This window comes from Gopherus flavomarginatus, chromosome 3, assembly GCF_025201925.1.
Source record: "Gopherus flavomarginatus isolate rGopFla2 chromosome 3, rGopFla2.mat.asm, whole genome shotgun sequence".
NCBI classification, from domain to species: Eukaryota; Metazoa; Chordata; order Testudines; family Testudinidae; genus Gopherus; species Gopherus flavomarginatus.
In genome coordinates this window covers 122,328,392-122,344,254 of record NC_066619.1, presented here as the reverse complement: position 1 = coordinate 122,344,254, position 15,863 = coordinate 122,328,392, and the positions used below count along the sequence as shown (strand labels likewise).

At 40.3% G+C, this 15,863-nt stretch overlaps 1 protein-coding gene across 4 annotated transcripts; it reads left to right on the top strand.

Moving 5' to 3' along the window:
• Window positions 1–342: 342 nt before the first annotated feature.
• Window positions 343–15,371, top strand: INIP (INTS3 and NABP interacting protein). 4 transcript variants are annotated; one of them, XM_050943248.1, is made up of 6 exons: window positions 343–435; window positions 2,324–2,407; window positions 10,159–10,261; window positions 11,685–11,744; window positions 12,176–12,266; window positions 14,242–15,371. In XM_050943248.1, exons 2-6 carry the CDS (start codon window positions 2,383–2,385, stop codon window positions 14,335–14,337), a joined length of 375 nt encoding a protein of 124 aa, XP_050799205.1. In that variant the 5' UTR covers window positions 343–435; window positions 2,324–2,382; the 3' UTR covers window positions 14,338–15,371. The 4 variants fall into 4 exon arrangements, with proteins under 4 accessions (XP_050799205.1, XP_050799207.1, XP_050799206.1 ...); XM_050943249.1 differs by having other exon boundaries at window positions 370–428; XM_050943251.1 differs by lacking the exon at window positions 343–435 and adding an exon at window positions 4,832–4,937 and having other exon boundaries at window positions 2,322–2,407.
• Window positions 15,372–15,863: the final 492 nt, after the last annotated feature.

Below are 15,863 nucleotides of genomic sequence, written 5' to 3'. Positions count from 1 at the left end.
CCCTTACTGCAAGATGCCCCCGGCCTCTGTAGCCAGCTCCCCCTCTCTCCCTCCCTCCCTCCACTACCCCAGGTTAGGGAGTCGCCCCACCCCGCTCCGCCGCGCCCTGTTAGCGGCCGAGGTTGTTCGGGTCAAGCGAAGCCCGGGACTGATACGGCGTAGCACGGTCGCTCCGCCCCCTTCCTGTTGCCAAGACACAGGCCTCCACCCACCCCTCTCTCCCGCCCTCCAGCTCGCCGCACGCTCGGAAGGTGGCGCTGCGCAACGGACTCGCCGCTTGAACGCCTTGAAGGTGATTGGCCACCAAAAGCTGCCCGTCAAACCAAGCCTGATTCCGCCCAAGGAAGCGGTGACGTGTTTCAGTATCGCCCGAGGAACAAAAGGGAGGCTGGGCGTGAGTGTCGCCCGTGCTTTGCGTCATGAGCGGGGTGTGGGGTGAGTTCATCTGCTTTGGGGGAGTCCAACCGTGCAGCGGAGGGAGGGGGAAGAGCCCAGCCCTGCGGGCGGGGACAGTCTAACCTTGCGCCCGACGTTGAGGGGCGTGAGGCAGATGGGGGGGGTGGGGGAGAAGGAAGAGTCCAAGCCTGCAGCCCGGGAGGGGAGGAGAGAAGAGTCCATCCCTGAAGCAGGGTGATGTGGAGCTGAGGGGTGGAGGGGAAGAGTCCAAGCCTACCGCGGGGGGGCGGGAAGAGTCCAAGGCTGCGTGGGGGGGCGGGGGCTCAGCCTAGGGGTCTGCCCCTCAGCAGTGTCAGTGCGGTGGGTGGGACTCAGCGATGGGTTGGGGGGGCGGTGGCTGGCCTTGGGGGTAGGTGCCCCTCAACTCACTGGCCTTCCTCGGCCTGGGTGTGCCCAGGCTGCTGGCGGGATCTGGGCCATGTGCATGGCTCCCGGGCCCACTGGGACTGTTTGGACATGCGTCCCGGCCTGGTTCTCTGGCAGCCAGTGCGGGGTGCTGTGTCAGGAGGAGGGAGCCTCTGTGTACCTGCCCTGACAACTCCAGGCCTGGTCTGCCCCATTTCCTCAATCCCTCCTACAGCTGCAGCCCGCACCTCCTGTCTCCTTCCCAAGTCCCTCTGGATACTAGAGGCTCCCATGTGAACCACACCAGAACAAGCCTACATTGCTCTCGCTACACTCCCTGAGAAGCAAAGCAACCACCTGATCTTACTGCCACAGGTTGACCTGCTCCTCTCCCCACCCCTCTGTATTTACCTTCCCTTTGCCATTCTTGCCATTAATATTTCTACCTAAAACAACCCACCGTTGCTACCATCACTGGCACCAACCAGTGAGATCAGGTGACTGGTGGGTCCTTGGCACTTCACTTACCATTGCAGCTAATCCTGCTCTGAGCAGGATTAGACAACACGGATCAAGCCCTAAGTCTGTGCTAGCAGTCCCACTGTTGCCTCCTTGGTGGACCTGCACCAGTGGCATCAATGTTGGGGAATAAAGTCTAAGGGAATAAAGCCTTAGGTTCTGCTGTTTCAAATACTTACTGCCAGGTGTAGCCTTAGTACCTTGTTGTTACCTTACAGGTAATAAGAATTAAACCCAGTAATAGGGGTTTGAAGAATCAGCACCTTAAATAATAAAATGTTTTAGGGTAGGGATTTTCTGTATGAGAGAGAGAGAGAGAGATCAGTGCATATTGTGTTGCCTGGATGGCCTCATATAAATAATAAATCATAAAGTGTGTGTGATAGGGTTTTGGTGCTATATAAATAACATACAATAAAAAATCGCACAGTACAAGTTCTTAAATTAATTTCTGCATGCAACTAAGGTACTACAGCAGATTTTAAAGTATGGATCAGATCCTGAAGTCTATGCAAGTCTCATAATGGAACTCATTGGGAGCAAAATCAAGTCTCTCATGACTGAGTCAGAAAGTGGTTCTGGCTCTCTTAGGGAGATGATGCGTTGATTAGGAACTTAATTGTCTAGCTAATAACACTTTGGAATCTTTCTAGATGAGTTAATGATAGAAAAGTATATAAGTGAAACTTAATGCCCCATTTAATAAACCTAAATATGTTCTTGGTATAAACCTTGTAGAAGACAGGAGTGGGAGAAACAAATATTAAACACTGTTGGTTCCTGTCACAAAAGACTGTCTTGTAAAAACTCAGATTTCAAAATAACACTCAGCCAACAATACAATAATAGGGAATTCAACAATCTGATCAACTGTTACATTGAATCAGAGTGACACATTGTAACAGGTGCTAAAAGTACGGTCTCTTTCATAACCCATATTGAACGAGAGCCAGGATTTAATTTCAAAGAATGTTAATATTTTATGTTTTGTCCATTTTTGCAGATTTGCATTAAGTTGAGAGTTCCAAATGTAATTGGGTAATTACTACTGAAAGTAGCAAGATGGCAGCAAACCCTCCAAGTCAAGGTAATTTTTAAACTAGGTATTCTTGTTGATATCTATTGAACTGCAGACACTTTGCTTTCGTTGTATTCATTCATTGTTCAGGTGTGTTTAATGAGAAAAATTAGAGGTGACGTTCTGGTCCCATAGAAGTCATTGGGACTAGGATTTCATCCTATAAGTATAATTTAAGGGGAAACAATTTTTGAGGCAGGAATCCCGTTTCCAAGATTGTAGATCAGAAAACAAGCAAGATTTCAATAAGACTAGATTCCCTTTTTTGTTTTAACTTTTTTAAGGGTGGGAAAAGGGGTAAGAGAAATACAAAACTACTAATTATACTGGGAGCACAGAGTTAGTGCATGTCTCTTTAAACTCAAATCCCAAAAGGAAACAAATAAGACTTTACAGTGATGTAGTATTTTTTTTAAGTTCCAGTTATTTTGCTATTCTCAGCAGCTCTTGTACACTGAATTTGGCTCTTGGTTGCCAAGCTGTGCATCTGGGAGCATACTGAAGGTCCAAAGAGGCACAGTTCTGCAAGTGAGAACAAAAGATGAGAAGAGATATTAGCCATCAAGAATAGATAACAAGAGCTTGAGACCACAAAGAAACACAAAACAAAGTAATGCTAACTATTTTTATAAAGCTTGTTTATATTATGACAATTGTTGTATATTTAAATTTGTCTAAGTGCAAATTTAATAACCAAAGAACTCAATGGAAAATCTGGCTTATTTTAACATATTACCATGGCAAAGATTAAAATTAAAAGAACAGCAACAGGAGACAAAAAATAGTGTGCTTGGTTATTGAGAAATACTGGTTTGTTGAACACAGTGATCCCAATGTGGTTTACAAAGTATGGCCCCAATTCCAAGTTGTCCTGTGTGGGTAGAGTCCCATGAGCAGCCCCCTGCACTGAATGTCTTCCAAGGTAGTGGTCTGTGCCCCTAAACGTGTTAACACTAGCACACAAGTAACTGTACACCCAAATGCAAACACTTATGTGGGAGAGTAGCCCCATTGCAATACCAGACTTTTAAATACAGAAGTTGCTTCACCTGTCACTGAAGTACAGCCACCTCTGAAGTGGAACATAGGACTTATTTATAAGCCCAGACCAATATTGGACGTGAAAGAAAGAGATTGTTGTATCAAATAGATGGATTTGGGAATGGGGGAGGAGGGGCAGATGTGCTGATCTGCAAAAGAAAGTACTTATAAAAAGCTTTGTAGAATTTTGCAAAAAAAGATGGAGGGATAGTCCCATTGACTTCAAATGGGATTCAGCATGGGCATACTTTTGTAGGATTTGGCCTTAAACATCAAACTTGTAAATACATAATAAACCTTGTTTTTGGCTGTAAAAATCAGTTTAACTCCATCATTACAGAGACTAACAAATATTCCAGTGCTGAATTTAGAGCTTCACTTCCCAAGATTTGAATACAAATTTACAAGTCTGACTCACATGATTATTTCTTCTTCCTCCTCCCCTAAAGTTTAGGTAGCTTATAACTTAGAAAGGAAAACTGCAATTATTTAATTTTATTGCTCAAGTGCTCCCTTAAGAATCACTCAAAGGGCTGAATATTTATTTTATAGTATAAATATTATAAACAAAAGCATTCAAAAAGCCTCTTAACTCTTTAAAGAACCAAAAGGTAAATGGGCAAAAGAACAGGACTCTAAGACAAAAAGAAGAAATCGGGTTCAGAAGGGTTCAGCAATGATCTCCTAGTTCTGCCTGGCCAAAGAGGACTAGCCTAGGTGCAGACTGATAGACACACTTGGCTCATGCCTGGCTTGTTGTTATCAGGCTTGCAGTATAGCACAAATATTGACGCTATTCAGGGAATTTATTCTTTGATGCGTTGCTTCTTAATTAAAAGTATAAGGTTAAAGACTTCACTTCACACCCAATTCTGCTTAATTTTTGAACAGGTAACTTATTCAGACTTACCAAAAGAAACATACACACACACACTTGTTATATAAGTAAACAGCATCTTGTATATTTTTGCTTCAAGCAATTGAGCAAACTTTTTAAAAATTATTTTATCAGCAGTGTAACTCCACGTCCTTACAGCTGTGAACTCAAACTATAAATGTTAAGGTTTTGCTAAACAGGTTTATTTTAGTTTCATTGGAACACATTATAAAATACTCCTTCATTAGAGTTCCAAAGATGAGATATGTAGGAGGACTGAAAAGCCAAATAGGACTCTGAATAAAAGCCTTCCTTTGTGGCTTTTATATCATGGAGCACTTATAAATTTCCTCTAATAAAGAAAAGGAAAAGCTTTTAGTGTGGTGTACAGTGTCTTTAGGAAGTGTTTACAGACCACGGTGGTTTTGAAAATAAGCTTTTAAAGCAAGAAGTAAACTGAGTGCTTGGCAATAAATGGTAATACATTCTTAACCATTTGTTACATGTATTAATAGGACTGGTGCTGCTGCTGCTGATATACTCATGCACAAAGCTGGGAACAAAGAAGGCATCTGTCTTGGGTGACAGCATCATAGGTTTTATTCTACATGTGACCTTCCTGTAAGCATTAGTGTGATGGTAGCAACACGTTTTGAGAAAGTACTCTTCCTCTAGGCCCCACTTCAGAGAAATGGAAGAAATACGTTCTGCCTATTTTTCTCTCACAGGGCTAAATTCTGCCAGCTGACCTGCACAACAGATCTCTGCAATTTAACATAAGATAAACTTCTGAGGCACTGATGTTGGCCCAAAAGTGTAATTTTCAATGTGCTGTTATTCTCCCTTTATTAGGTGCTCTTGTATGTCTTCTAGCTATTTATTCACTTTAAGTAGTACTGATTTTTGGTTAAACATTTTTTCTTTCATGCTGACAAAGCCTCATATAGAGGGTGCAGGGATTGATTTAAAAATGTATGTTAGCCAAGTGCAGTTTTAAGAAACTGACAAATCATTAATCCAATTTAAGCCACAATTCAGTGTAAAGAACAAAATTGTACTTTTGCTTTGAATGATGTAATCAAGAGGGAGTCATCTAGCAATTGTACAACTCTTCAGAGATTCAAATGCAAGACCTCGCCCTTGAGGGCATTAGTAGATTTGACATTCCCTGGAGGACTTTGCATCCATAACCTAATGAACAAATTATATTCATATGTATATGTGGTCATAGTCATGAGGGACAGATAAAACATTAATAATCCTTTAATAATTCAAGTGTAATTTAATGAGTTACTAATATTCATTTTGCTTAACTGCTGCAGAACATGTGAGACCATAGACTGTAAATCACCACAAAAATTGTGTAATAGTCTGCTATATTTTATTTTGTGATTGCAGTAGTCGCAATTAACATATGAAAAATGGTGGAGTAATTTCTTACAGATTGCCTAGAAACCCAAAATATGTTGCATAAGTTGTTAGGATTCTGCTGTTTCAGATATTGCCTCATAGAATGAAGATCGCCATAATGATGATGATGATGATTTGTATTTTGATAGAGAAATTACTTTGAAATGTATTCTGAATTGAACAGAAAGAACAAGGAATGTGCTGGTGGTATATTTTTAAATGCTCTGAGATGCTGTATAGTATGTATCTACATCTGGGTTCAAGGTGTGGCTCTTTTCTGAAAAGTGGTCCAAGTGGCATTACGAGTTTCATTGTTTCTCAGTGATTTCCAGTTCACATGTGCTCAGATTACAAGTAAAAAGATTCTTCTAACTGCCAACCCTATCTCAACCTCACCTTCTAAAAGCCAGTGTCCCGTTCCTCCCCCCCTCCCCCTGTCTGCCCCATATTGCCATAGCCTCATCAGTAGGGGAAACATGGTTTTGTGGGCCAAATTAGGCCATCAGTCACATTTATACAATCTATAACTTGGTGTTCAAGCCTGGTAAGTCTTATGAGGGGACTCTTCATAGGTCATTGCTTTTATTGTTTCAGATTTTCTTGTAAAAATATCCTTTGGATAGGGGTCATGTTCACTCTGGGAAAAGAAAAGGCATCGGGGAAGCAGAAGATAGTTTGTAAAGAAATCCATGCTGCTTTCTCTTGGTTTGGGGCCCAAAGTCCAGAATTCCATGAACAGGAATTCCCCCCTTGTGTAAGCTAAGCCCTCTATGGCATCAGTTTCAGTAAACTGTGCTTTTTGCTTCTCTGAAGTGGATTCTCATGCAATTCAGGGTATGTGCCACATTTGTTTTGCATGTGAAAAATCAAAATGATGCAAGCAGGTTTTCAGCTCACCCGCTGAGTACAGAACGTGGCACTTGAAGTAAGAAAAGCCAAACTTTAAAAGGGCAGATTTGAGCTGTAAATATCTTGTCCTGAGTTTTAGAGCCAGCTCTGCCATTGACTTGTTATGTGGCTTTGGGCAAATCATTTCATCTCACCATCCCTGTCAGCAAAAGAGGAATAATACTGCTTGCCCATCTACATAACAGGGATGTTCTGAGGTTAAATTTTGGTAAAGTGTAGACATTATAAGGCTGTTAAAAGGAAACTACTCAATTAGTGAAGGTGTGAATTGAAAGTTCTTCATTAGAAGAATTCTTAGTCTAAAGCCCTTTGCATTTTTATGTTTAAATCAGGCCCTTAGTGACAGTGGTAATATGCTTCTTGTATAACCACATTTTGGTATAGGAATTGTATAAAGGCAGAACAGAGGAATTAAAAACATTATAATTGCAGCATGGGATTTTTGTAGCTTCTTCAGTTGGTCTTTAATGAAGTGCTTTTAAGCAAGGCTGTCTTCCTCTTAAGTATTGCTAGATCTGATAAGAATGAATTTACTAAAGATGCCAGTTTCTCTCTAAATAAGACCTTTTTCCTGTGATTTTATATAAATGTTTGGGTATTTTTCCCCCACAGAACACCCTTCAATTACATGAATACTGTTAATCAGATTACTTACAGTTAAAATTATAATTACTGAATCAAATTGCTTAATGGACAGCAGCCTTGCCAATGCTTTATTCCTCCCTTTTTGCTGTGCCTGACTATATAGTTTCAGAGCAAACAATCACTTTACGCTTTAGTATTGGGGAGATGGGGAAAGAGACGAGGTAGTAGGACAAAGATCCCTGCTGTTCCCCTGTAGTGTTTTCAGTATATAACACTATCTTCCACTGTGGCAAGTATGTTGCTAATCATACTTAATTCATAATCCTTTTCAGACATTTGCATTGCAGTTTAAAATAGCTTATTTTATCCTACATCTCTAAAATTATTGAGGCATACAACCAGTTTCATGATGAAAACAAGATTAATTGGGGGTGCAAAACTGTTTGAAAAACCATTCGCAGAGAATAGTTATCAGTGGTCCACAGTCGTGCTGGAAGGGCATAACAAGTGGGATTCCGCAGGGATCAGTTCTGGGTCCCATTCTGTAAATCTGTGATTTAGATAATAGTACACTTAAAAAATGTGTGTATGATACCAAGCTAGGAGGGGTTGCAAGTGCTTTGGAGGATAGGATTAAAATTCAAAATGATCTGGACAAACTGGAGAAATGGTCTGAAGTAAATAGCATGAAATTCGATAAGGACAAATGCAAAGTGCTCCATTTAGGAAGGAACAATCAGTTGCACACATACAAAATGGGAAATGACTGCCTAGGAAGGAGTAGTACAGAAAGGGATCTGGGGGTCATAGTGGATCACAAGCTAAATATGAGTTAACAGTGTAACACTGTTGCAAAAAACAACAACAAAAAAACACATCATTCTAGGATGTATTAGCACGAGTGTTGTAAGCAAGACACGAGAAGTAATTCTTCCGCTCTGCTCAGGCCTCAGCTGGAGTATTGTGTCCAGTTCTGGGCGCCACATTTCAGGAAGGATGTGGACAAATTGGAAAAAGTCCAGAGAGGAGCAACAGAAATGATTAAAGGTCTAGAAAACATGACCTATGAGAGAAGATTGAAAAAATTGTGTTTGTTCAGTCTGGGAAAAGAGAAGACCAAGAGGATATGATCACACTTTTCGAGTACATAAAAGGTTGTTACAAGGAGGAGGGAGAAGAATTGTTCTTCTTAACCTCTGAGGGTAGGACAAGAAGCCATGGGCTTAAATTGCAGCAAGGGCGGTTTAGGTTGGACATTAGGAAAAACTTCCTGACTGTCAGGGTGGTTAAGCACTGAAATAAATTGCCGAGAGAGGTTGTGGAATCTCCCTCATTGGAGATTTTTAAGAGCCATTTGACAAACACTTGTCAGGGATGGTCTAGTTAGTATTTAATCCTGCCATAAGTGCAGGGGACTGAACTAGATAACATCTCGAGGTCCCTTCCAGTCCTATGATTCCATGAATTTATATAACCAGCATAATGTAAATCTTAGCTAAAAATACCAGTTAAAAAGGTGTCCCTCATTTACCCCACCTGGTGCTCTGATTTTCAAGTATGCATTTGGTCCATGTATTTTAAGAAAGGTCAGATTGCAGTGGGGGTGGTTCTCTATACAAAGCCTACCCCCATTCCACTGACCAGATCTAGTGTGTTCACTTGTAAACATGTGGCTAAAGACTGCCTGGAGTAGATATGCTGTTGACATTTTGGATTTAGCTCAGACCTTGTGTAATATGTAGAGGTACTTAAAATGTCCTTGGGTTGGTACTGGTATCTCAAATATTTGACATCAGAGTGCAAAAATTACAGCTGTTTTCCTCTCCCAAGGCTCAGCTGTCTTAGAGCAGGGGCAACTGAGTCATCTAGAGAGATGTTATACTGAAAACCTCAGGTTCCTCGGGTGATGGATGGTTTCTCATTTTCTTGACAACTGATCTTGCATTGGTCACTGAAAGCCTAAACGTGGGGCTATTTTTTTCGACAGTGTTTTGTGATTTAGGAATGAGGCAGTGAGAGAAATCAGAGTAACAGTCAGTAAGTTCTTCACAGTTGGTCCTTGCGGGGGACCAAGCCTTATTGTAGATTTGTAGTGGTACAAGTCTTTTAAAAGAGATATAAAATACACAAATAGTGGCTCCTTAAGATGGCAGCCATTTTAAGTGTGTCCCAGTTTCCCTCCTTACTCATTCTGTCTCCTGAAATCATCCCTTGCGCCAAAGATTCCTTTCTGCTCCCTAAGAACATTCAATGAACCAAGTAAGGGCAAAACTTTTTTAGATCTATACAGTAGAACTTAACTGCAATACTCTGATTACCGGTCATGCCAGAACTCCCTGACTTCAGTGAGAGGTTATGGCGGTGTAGAGAAAGCAGAATACTTGCATCTGAGATAGACTAGATATATCAGAAAGGAGAATTTTGTCGTGTCTAATTTTAGAGCAAATGGGCCTTATCATTTACTCATTATTCAAGCAAAACTCTCATTATAGTTCCAGAGTTCTCCCTGACTCCGGTATAGAGAGTAATGCCCTATGAATGCATTCATTCATTCTTGTCATGCTTTCAAATTGTATGTCCATTCACTTTAAAAAATAAAATAAAATTAGTCTCTGACACTATCAAAAAGCCAAATATTTAGCAGATACACCTCTTGGCTATAGCTATAAAACTGGTTCCTGAACAAAACCTAACTAGAGATGATAGCTAATATATTTTAAAATATATTAATATGTATGATAGCTTTAGGAAGCCATTTCATGTTGTAAAATGAGAGTGAAAAATAAAACCTATTTATTAATAGCCTTTCAGATTGGTGCAAAGCTTTGAAGATTAGTATATTCATCATAATGTCATACTGTGCAGTGACTTTAATTCCATAAGGTTATAGGTGCCCCGTGTAAAAAGGCAAATCTAATATTTTTCTGATTCTTACCAGGTTTTCAGAATAAAAATAGGGTTGCAATCTTGGCAGAACTAGACAAGGAGAAGAGAAAATTACTTATGCAAAACCAGTCTTCCACGAATCACCCTGGAGCCAGGTACTTTATGTTCATATACCTGTTTGGACAATATTTGATTTTCTTTGATGTACAAGTGTGTTCTTTCCTTATAGGTAAACATCTGTAGATCTAAACAAAATACATAAGAGTTGTGTGCTGCATGCCCCCAATAACCAGTGCAAGAATGATGATTGTGTTTGTTTCTGGATTCTGAATCTTGACCTACATGCTTTCCCTTTGTGTATGAGAGAAAGAGAAAACTGGGGTGCTTCACAGCTGCTAAGCAGGCCCTCTTAAAGGAGCATGCTCCCAGAAAATGTTCATTTATTAAGCTAATATGGTATTTCTTTTGTGCTTCAAAATATCCTTTTAAATCTAGATAACAAAACAATATCTTTCCCTAATAAAATAAGTGAAAATTAGTAGTCTATTCCATTTTTTTTAAAGCAGTGCAATTCAGTATTTTTATTATAAATCCTTCTGTTCAGAGAGTCACTACTTAGCTCCAAGTATTCACATATGTCTTAACAAGAGAGCAACTACAATGATTATGGGTTTGGAACGGGTCCCATATGAGGAGAGATTAAAGAGACTAGGACTTTTCAGCTTGGAAAAGAGGAGACTAAAGGGAGTACGATAGAAGTATATAAAATCACAAGTGGTGTGGATAAAGTGAATAAGGAAAAGTTATTTACTTGTTCCCATAATATAAGAACTTGGGGCCACCAAATGAAATTAATGGACAGCAGTTTTAAAACAAATGGAAGTTCTTCTTCACACAGCGCACAGTCAACTTGTGGGACTCCTTGCCTGAGGAGGTTGTGAAGGCTAGGACTATAGCAGGGTTTAAAAAAGAACTAGATAAATTCATAGAGGTTAATGGCTATTAGCCAGGATGGGTAAGGAACGGTGTCTCTAGGCTCTGTTTGTCAGAGGGTGGAAGTGGATGGCAGGAGAGAGATCACTTGATTATTACCTGTTAGGTTTACTCCCTCTGGGGCACCTGGCATTGGCCACTGGCAGTAGACAGGATACTGGGCTGGATGGACCTTTGCCCCTACTGGGTCAGACCATTCTTATGTTCTTTACTACTACTTTTAGAGATTTCCCCCCAGTTCAGAAGTGTTTAGCATGAAGCAACTCTGATTGTCCTTAATGGGAGCTGCTGGGTGATGAGCTCTTTTAAAAATCTGGCACTTTAGACATTACAGGTCCTATCCGACTCCCATCAAAATCAGTAAGAGCTGGATTGGGCTCTCTATTAAAAAAAAATTTAAGGAAAAGGTAATGTTTTGTTTGGACTCATGTCTCAATAATTACTTTTTAAAACTGAAACCTAAAATAATATTTGCCCACAGATATGAGCACTTATTTTATATTCTATAGCTTATTAACACTTTAGCAAAAAAAAGGGCTTTCATTTGAGTTCTGTATCAATAGGAAACCCTTTTCCTATATGCAGAGTTCTGCAGCCATTCTGCCAAACATCTGATCTTCCCATCATGAAGAATATGGACCCATGGTTAGTGCTATTGTTTTATCACATACATTGTTTCATCACAAATACTATTTTAGGAGAGTCACTGGGTGGCAATGGTGAAAAGGGCAAAAGCTATAGTTAAGAAACTGAATGTCAAACGACTGGCATGATGCCAGCGGATTTTGATTGACATCAGTGGAGTTACATCAAGAAAAGTGAAATCAGAATCGGGCTCCAAATCTGTCAGGCTTCTGGGTTTAGCGTGGCAGTATTTGGTATTATCAGCAAAATGGTTCAGCTATTGCATTTTGTCACTGCCATGTAAAAAAATTCAAAGTGTCAAGTTATGGATTTAAAAACAAAACCCCAAATCCATAGAAAATCTTGGCATCCATTATACCCATGACCCCACATGACAAAAATGCAGCTTTTCGTACAGATGATCAATTCTACCTGCCTCGTCTTTATTACAGCATTGCACTTGCAAGATCTTCCCTTAATAAGGATTTCCGGGATCATGCTGAGCAGCAGCACATAGCAGCACAACAAAAAGCAGCATTACAGGTGAGTGGCCAGATCCTCCTTCATTTGGTTTTATTTCTGTTTTCTAACCCAGGCAGAGAACAACCTTGTACCTACAGAGCTTAGGTAAAGTATTCTTGGAAAGGTTTGTTTCTTAAAGATTTTTCTATATTTGGCAACATAAATGAAATTCCAGCCCCCCCAGCATGCCTCCAATTCCTTATTTCCATGATACAATATCAGTAGTTGGTTTGCACTACCAAATTGCTGTTACACCGTTACATTGTTGTAAAACAATTTAAAAACCTCCCAAATGCTAGCACACAAATGAACTCGAGGCAAAATTCTAGCTGGCATCACAATAAAAAAAAAAGCAGAGATGGAGAGAAGTTAGAGATCTCTGGCCTCATCACTTTGGCAGTGGGAAGTAGCAAGGGGGCTTGGGGCTTTGACTAACCTGACCTTATAGGAACACTTGGTACTGCAAGAAAATATGTGCATGGCGGCCTGTGCCTGTGGCTTTTTTAGATAGCTCTGACTTAAGTACACTGACAGATTTGGGCCCTTTGGAGTGTCACCTGATGTGCTGGGGTACCACTGAGTCAGACTGTTCTGCCAGCCTGGGTCCCCTTTACTTGGCCTTGCTAGGTTAGGCTCACAAGCCTTTTCCAGCCATGCACACAGGCAGGGTCACGCCTAACTGCACAGAGACAGATCTGCTCTGGAAAGATTCAGCTTTAGGGGCTTGCCCCAACCCTCTGGTCTCCACTCCTTTTAAGGGGTACAAACCCAAAGGTTTTATGAAATTCGCCCCCTCCCTCAGTATGGAGGGAGATATGCACAACTCCTTGCCCACCCAGTTAGAAATCAAAAACTGGGTTATGTTATAAACAAGAAATAAGTTTAACTACAAAAGGTGAATTTTAAGTGAGTATAAGAGATGAATGTGCTTTGTTCTGTCTCTGACCAAATAAAGCAAAGTACACAAGCTAAGCTCAATGTACTTAAGAAAGGTTACAAAATGTAAATTCTCATCCTAAATGTTATTTTAGGCAAGTTGCAAAGATTCTGTGGTTGAGTTCTAGTTATATTCCTTTTCAGACTGGAGCCCTGTCTGACTGGACTCCCCCCTGCCTTCCCTTCAGGTGGCTTTAGCAGCCTTTCTTCATATGCAGACAGGCCATAGAGAGGAGGAGTCTTATTTGCCTTCCTCCCCACCGTTAAATAGGATTTACATAAAATGGGAATCCTTTGTTTCCCAAACTTGACTCCCTTTCTCTTCCAGTGGAAAGCTACAAGTCATCCCAGGTAATGTTTAGTGTAGGGTGACAAGACCACCTGACTCTGTAGGATCACAGCCTCCATGAGTCAGAGGTAGTATGGAGCGTCCACAGGAAGGCCAAGCCTTACCGCAGTCCGTTGTCCTCACTGATGGGCCATCAGCCCTGTCTGGCTTTTCCATGGTTGTACCTGAAGTGTTAGCAGTGGGCATCACCCAAAATAGCATAGTTGAAATACAGATACATATTCCTAACTTCAGATACAGAAATGATACAGGCATACAAATGGGATTAATCACATTCAGTAAATTATAACCTTTCCAATGATGTCTTGCAAGACCCATCTTGCATAAGGTACATCTCACTTATTCATTCATCTCATAAGCATATTTTCATAAAGAATATGGAGTGAAACATCACATACACAATAAGCACAACCAAGAGTGGGGATCTATACTCACAGTTCTTAGCATATGGTTTGACTCATTTGGGTCCAACAAACCAGTAGAGGTCCCAAATCAATGGGAGCTGGAGTTGGTCCCCAATTGGAATCCCAGTGGGATATTAGAAACAGACTATCTAATTCATCTGTTTGGAAGTTTGATACCAAAGCTTACGAGCAGGCTTAGACAAATGTAAAATAAATGCAAAACATGAAGTTTAAACCCTGAATTATTTTGGAGCTGGGGGTGTGTGTGTGAAATTAGTGATTTAAACAAGTGTGTTCTTCTTTCCAGCATGCACATGCACATTCTTCAGGATATTTCATAACCCAAGACTCTGCATTTGGAAATCTTATTCTTCCTGTCTTACCTCGACTAGAGTCGGAATGAGGGCTGTTATTTCTCAGAATGAAGGAGATGGATATGTTGTCCATTGTTGAAGTTGCCATCTTTCAGAACTACTTTATATGATTTGGAAAACAGATTGTGAACTGTTTAAAAAATATTTTTATATATTTGACCTTTTTATTCAAAAAAGCCTGTTTCATTCTGGATTCATATGCTTCTCTTCCACGGTTGAGTTGGCTTCACCTGAGAAGAGGTGCTGTAGATTATTATGGAACTGACAGCATTCTTCTTTACTTAATTTCTTTTGTCAGCTCAGAGTAAGACTGTTCACCTGACATATCACTCCTACATTTTATTTTTCTGATTTCCTCTCTTCTTTCATTCAGTTGGAAGGAAGGATGCCCCACCCAGAATTTGAGACGCTTGTTCTAATCTGCATTTCTAAAGTATCTGTCATAGTATCTATGTACGGTACTTGACCTTAATGAAAGCAGACAAAGTTGTCATTGTCTATCCTAAGACAGACATGGATTCAGTAGATAGATCAGTTACTTTCATTCGCTCTGTGCAGGAACATTATTAGTGCACCCTAATGTTTTTTATGTTTAGTTTTTGTAACAGTATCCTGGTTTCCCAGGTAGTTAGAGATACTATGTGCCATTGTCAGTTTTAGAGTATATAAAACCTAATTATTAACCTTATGAAAAAATAATCTTGTTTGTGTCCAATTATCTTCATCTTTTCTAGTGACATGGGGTAAAAATTCCCAAAGCATTTAAGTCCCATGCCATAAGTTACTTAGGCACTTTTGAAAATGTTACCCATGAAAGTTCAAGATCTGCCCTCGAATTCAAAATGTTACGCTTTTAGGGTTTTTGTTCTTTCAGTGCCTTTGAAAGTGTTTGTGCTGCCCAAGTCAAAGTTTAGATTTTGTCTCTGCAAATCCTTTTCCAGCCTCATTTCAGTTCTGGCATCCCATTTCAGTACTAGGCTGAAGCTTGCCGTACAAAGTCTATTGGTTGGATAAATTACTTTGGAAGCAGAATAATGCTGGAATAAAGACACTTATTTTGGAATAGAGTTTGCACAATACTGGTGTAGCTTTATTGGTATAGTTATACTGCCATCGTTCTGCTGGTCAGTTTTCCCATGTAGACCAACCCTGGGATATTGGTGCCAAGGAGCTTTAAAAAAAAAAAAAATCTGGGTTTGGAATCTGCTGGTATTCTCCCATACATTATACAGGTGCCTATTTTATTCTCCAAAATCTCAGCTTTCATTTAAAAAAAAAAAAGTAAGTCACTAGCTATTGTGGTTATAAAGAAAACTTCAAAAATGTGATCTGAGTATAAGTGATGCAGAGGTGAGTGTGCAGGGAGCTGGGACCAATAGCTTAGAACTGCTCTATTCATCACAGGGAGGGGTTAACTCAGGTGCCCCAGTGGTGATGATTTAAATCTCAAAGTTTCAGTTTTCATGAATGAGAAAGAATAGGGAGAGTCACTGATCTGCACAGTTTACAGCGAGTGCATCTCGAATTCGTGCCACAAGAATCTGGTGTTTTCATT